This window comes from Anastrepha ludens, chromosome X, assembly GCF_028408465.1.
Source record: "Anastrepha ludens isolate Willacy chromosome X, idAnaLude1.1, whole genome shotgun sequence".
Taxonomy (NCBI): domain Eukaryota; kingdom Metazoa; phylum Arthropoda; class Insecta; order Diptera; family Tephritidae; genus Anastrepha; species Anastrepha ludens.
This window is the reverse complement of record NC_071503.1, coordinates 42,179,047-42,184,938: the sequence shown is the minus strand read 5'-3', so window position 1 is coordinate 42,184,938 and position 5,892 is coordinate 42,179,047. Positions and strand designations below refer to the sequence as shown.

The 5,892-nt window shown below is 35.2% G+C and overlaps 1 protein-coding gene across 1 annotated transcript; it reads left to right on the top strand.

Annotated features, from left to right (window-relative positions):
- The first annotated feature begins 799 nt into the window (after positions 1 to 799).
- Positions 800 to 1,399, top strand: LOC128869981 (uncharacterized). The gene has a single exon (XM_054112575.1). It carries the CDS (start codon positions 800 to 802, stop codon positions 1,397 to 1,399), a length of 600 nt encoding a protein of 199 aa, XP_053968550.1.
- The last annotated feature ends 4,493 nt before the right edge of the window (positions 1,400 to 5,892 follow it).

Here is a 5,892-nt window from a genome sequence, read left to right as displayed (position 1 = left end):
ATGTGCTCACAAAACAAAATCCAGCGGATCAAGTGTCTCGGGGTTGTAACGTGGACGAATTGGGTAATTCAATATGGTTTAGTGGTCCACAGTTCCTCCTAGAAGACCCTGCTACATGGCCAAAAAATGTCAACTTCAGTCTTTCTCCAGAACAAGAAGCACTCGAGAAGAAAAAGAACGCAATTACGTTAACCGCAATCAATGCCACAACAAATCCAATTCTCGAAGTAATTGGCAGGTTCTCATCTCACAGAAAAGTGCTTTCTGCATGAACACGGAATCATCATTATCCTTTAAATTGATTCGAGTAGATGGCCGTTTATTAAACGCGCAAATACCCTATGATGCTAAGTTCCCTTTACGCAAAAATTCGCACTTTGTGAAGGCATACATCCGGTTCCTACATTTTTGTAATCACCATGCCGGACCAAAGGCATTGGTAGCGCTTCTGCGAGAAAAAATATGGCTGGTAAATGCTCGAGAAGCCTGTAGTCGAACTGTAAGAGAATGCATTCACTGTTTTCGTTATAAGCCAAAATTGCAAGGTCAGATCATGGACAATCTACCCGCCGATCGATTGCGCGCCAAACGGCGCTTCACAATATGTGGGGTAGATTACTGTGGGCCCATTCACATAACCTTAAAAATTCGCAGTCGCCCTCTTGTGAAAATGTATATTGCCATTTTCGAGTGTTTCGCTTCAAAGGCAGTTCATCTAGAGCTTGTAACTGATTAAACTGCTGATAAATTTATTTTCACTCTCAAAAGGTTCATTGGGCGCCGAGTGATGCCAGCCAAAATGTATTGCGACAACGCGACGAACTTTGTGGGAGCAGAGAGGAAGCTGAGTCAGCTCCGGGAAGCCTTTCTGGCACAGAAAGAGGAGATTCTCCAATACGCCGCCGACGAAGGATTCATCTTCGCCTTCATATCTCCGAGGGCACCCCACTTCGGCGGCCTGTGGGAAGCAGCAGTGAAGTCGGCTAAACATCTGCTGATGCGCGCCGTAGGCAACGCGCTGTTAACCGCCGAAGAAACCGCAACGCATCTCGTCCCGACCGCTCGCACCACTCAGCAACGACCCCAACGACGCCGAGGCGCTAACGCCGGCGCATCTACTAATCGGTTGCCCCTTGCGAGCTTTGCCACCGGAGAAGGTACCCGTCAACCGCAGCCGCTGCTTAGAGAGACGGCAGCTTGTTTGCTCTCTCAAGCAACAATTTTGGCGCGCGTGGTCGAAAAGCTACCTTCTGAAGCTTCAGCAGTGCAACAAATGGGTGCACCTCCAGCCCAACGTCCAACCAGGCCAACTCGTCGTCGTCCACGAAGACAACGCACCACCGCAGCAATGGGTGCTGGGTCGAGTAATCGCAACCATTCCCGGAGCGGACGGCATTGATTTCCTTCATTGGATTCCTTCATTTTCCATTAGATTCCTTCAATGTGGCCGGTGTTAAGCCAGATTCTGGCAAACTATTATAATAGCATAATGTAATAATAATAGAATAGAATAAATTAATATATTATAATATTGAATTTAAATAATGAAAATGTATTAAAGCTTAATATTAAATTATTTTCTATAAGTATTGTATATAATATACTTTACTGTTTCTCGCTGTCGCTATTTCTTTAACTGTTTCTATTTACTTTCGAGCATTGATTCTGTTTCTACAGCTATACTTTCCGTTCTTCCTATTTCTATTTACTTAACTGCATACTCTCTCTAACTCTCAACATACTGTTCTTCCATTTCCGCTATTTCTTTTATCTTAGTTCTAGGCATAATATAGGGTTATTCAATAGGTGCGCTTCAACTTTTTTCCGATAGGGAGGGCGAACGACGCAAATTTTTTATGAAAATAATCGTTCTGTTGCTGCTACTTTAAGAGCATTACGGCCATTTTACGGTCCATTTAGCAAGCCGTCCCGTTTTGGGGTTATGTGAAATCATTGGTCTACAGTAACAAGCCGGCGACGATTTGTGAGCTCAGAGCCAATATTGAACGCGAAATTGCGGGAATTTCGGCCGATTTATGCAAAAGAGTGGTCGAAAATTGGGTTCAACGATTGAACTTCGTAAAACGTGCACGCGGTGGTCATGCAGAATAAATCGAATTTCATACTTAAATGTATATGTTCAAACTCGATAATAAAAAAAAAATTAGCTAAAAAAGTCAAACCGTTTGTGTTTTATTCAAAAAAGTTCAAAAGTTGAAGCGCTCTTACTGAAAAACCCTATATAAGGACAGAGCATAATAAAATAAACTCACTTTTGAATTGTTAATCGGACGTGTACGGTGTTATTCTTTGAATTCGAATCCACAGGCAATAAATTTCGTGCTTCCCTAAGTAAAGTTTTTTTAAACAATTTAAATACAATATATTCACAAACTAGTGAAGAATTTTCATGCCGGAAGTGCAAATTCGGCAAAAAGATGAATTTATGTTCAATAAAAATATAAGTTGCATTATTGCATTTATGTTCAATAAAAAATATAAGTTACATTATTACATTTTGAATTAGCCAATTCTTCGGAATCAAATCAAGCCCACTCCGAACGGCAGATATTTTATGAGGAGCTTTTCATGGCAGAAATACACTCGGAGGTTTGCCATTGCCTGCTGAGGGGCGACCGCTATTAGAAAAATGTTTTTTTTTTCTTCATTTTGGTGTTTCACCGAGATTCGAACCGACGTTCTCTCTGTGAACCCCGAATGGCAGTCACGCACCAACCATTCGGCTACGGCAGCCGCCGTGCGCTAGTGCTGATATTAATTAAACTTGAATATGCATTTTGTTTGATAACTTGCTGAATTGAGTTTGCATGTTTTACTTGTTCTAAGTACAGCGATTCTACTTTTAAGTCGTTCATTGTTTAATTTCTTCTTTCTTTTATTTTTGTTAGGGAATTTGGTAAAATGAATTTCTCAAAAATTTTAATTTTTGTATTAAAAAATGTTATATTAAGTGTTTGTATTTCACAAGTTTCAGACTTAATCATAAGGTTTCCTTTCTGTTTTATTTCCATTTTATTACAATTATGTGTTATCTTTGAATCACAATTCTTAAATGATGATGATTTCTTTTATTTTAAATAGTTTCTTTGCAGTCTTGCATATCGCAGTATGCTGCTTCAAAATTGATAATATTTAATAAACATAGTATATGTCTGTTAATTTTACTAAGTTTCTTTCTAGGTTTCCCTTAACATAAGTGTCAAAAATGTTATTATTATAATCTACAAGTATTTCATATATACCTAATTTAATGCATTTATTATTGATATTAGGCATTGGTTCAAATACGATTGTTGATAGGATTCTGTCTTAATATTGAGGTATTTGGAGGATTAAAACAATGTCGTTGGCTTGTAATGCGACGGCTACTTTAATGTTAGTGTAACTGTCATGTATTAAATCTATTTCTGTTTTAGTAAGTATGTCGGAAGGGATTATTCCAAGTTTACCGGAGAATATTAATTGTTCAATGTCGTCAATGTGGTCACGTAAAAGGGATATATCGTTATTTATTGTAGCTATTTTATTTTGTAAGAAGTCCTTGAAGTTGTTTATGTAATTTCCTATTAGAATTTGCTTCGAATTTATATGAATTGTGATATTTTGTATTTGAGAGGAAATTAGATTATTTATGTTTGTGAGATTGTTCAAATTATTGGTTAAAATCTCTTCTTTATTGTATATAGTGTTTAATGAATTTTTAATTCGTCGTCGCTGTCCATCGACCCAGCTACTAATTTGAGCCCTTTTCCTAATAGGGAATTTGGTAAAATGAATTTCTCAAAAATTTTAATTTTTGTATTAAAAAATGTTATATTAAGCGTTTGTATTTCACAAGTTTCAGACTTAATCATAAGGTTTCCTTTCTGTTTTATTTCCATTTTATTACAATTATGTGTTATCTTTGAATCACAATTCTTAAATGATGATGATTTCTTTTATTTTAAATAGTTTCTTTGCAGTCTTGCATATCGCAGTATGCTGCTTCAAAATTGATAATATTTAATAAACATAGTATATGTCTGTTAATTTTACTAAGTTTCTTTCTAGGTTTCCCTTAACATAAGTGTCAAAAATGTTATTATTATAATCTACAAGTATTTCATATATACCTAATTTAATGCATTTATTATTGATATTAGGCATTGGTTCAAATACGATGGTTGATAGGATTCTGTCTTAATATTGAGGTATTTGGAGGATTAAAACAATGTCGTCGGCTTGTAATGCGACGGCTACTTTAATGTTAGTGTAACTTTCGAAGTCATGTATTAAATCTATTTCTGTTTTAGTAAGTATGTCGGAGGAGATTATTCCAAGTTTACCGGAGAATATTAATTGTTCAATGTCGTCAATGTGGTCACGTAAAAGGGATATATCGTTATTTATTGTAGCTATTTTATTTTGTAAGAAGTCCTTGAAGTTGTTTATGTAATTTCCTATAAGAATTTGCTTCTGATTTATATAAATTGTGATATTTTGTATTTGAGAGGAAATTAGATTATTTATGCTTGTGAGATTGTTCAAATTATTGGTTAAAATCTCTTCTTTATTGTATATAATGTTTAATGAATTTTTAATTCGTCGTCGCTGTCCAACGACCCAGCTACTAATTTGAGCCCTTTTCCTTAAATGTTAATCAGTGCTCGTTTTTGCCTATAGTGTGGATTTAGGTTTGCAATCTTTTCTTTGACTAAAATAAAATTTTTATTTACGGTATCCAGAAATGCTTTGTTTTCTGTCGTGGTAGATCTTAGCGAAAGTATGTTTTCATGTATTAGTGATAAAGTATCGGTGTATGCTGTAACATTAATGATGTGTATTATTTTGTTGTAGTGTTCTATATTACTTTCATTTCGTCGGTTTATTTGGTAAGTATCCGTTGTTGTTCGTAAGGTCTAATATGTCAATGGTTTGTGGATATGTGGTCGTTAGGAATACAGTTATCAGTACCCAGGAAGTAAGGGTTATGTTAACTAATTTTTAATTTCGGGTTATTTTTTATTCTGTCTTATATGAACCTTATAATAATTGTGCCCAGTTTTTGTATTCTCTGGATGGTCTTCGTCGATTTTTCTAGTATTTATGTATAATATAGGAAATTTTCTATGGTTTTTACCCCCTCTAATTTCTTTAATAAAATAAGTTCCTTCTTCTATTTCTACGTCAGATCTGTCTCTGTTTAATTTATTTATATTATATATTTCTCTTTTTTCTTAGAAATAAATTCATGGATAGTTTGGTAGCTATTTTCATGGATTTTTCCATCAACAAAGTCTATTGGTTTAATTGTCATTGCACTGTGTATTGTATTATTGCAAAAACCTATTATTCTTAGCATTTTCTCTTCCATTGTTTCGTTTTTATTCCTATGGTCATGTCTTAAGAGCCTTATATGTTCGTTAATTGTATTGTGAAGTCTTTCGACGCCGGCGTTAGAAGTGTGGTTACTGTCTGAAGTATAGAGTATGTTGCATTTAATTGGGTTGGATTAAAATGTGTTTTAATTAAAGTTATTATTGTTGCATTGTCGAGTTCTTTAAAGTGAAAGGTTCTTCTGGTATTTCGGAATATTGTTTTAATGCGTATTCTGGTAGACCAACATTTATTGGTGTTGCAACTTGTGTAATTTCTTTCATGGTTTCTATTGTATTAATTTGAGGATTCTTGTTTGTAATTCCGGATAATGCATCGGCATTCCCGTTATTGATTCCGTGATAAACGATGTCGTAATCGTATTCTTCCAATTTCAACCTCCACCTTATCAGTTTTGAATTTGGTTCTTTAATTGAAAACAACCATTGTAAGGGTTGGTGGTCAGTTTGAATGGTGAATTTTCTACCAAACAAATAAGGGCGAAAGTACCCATAT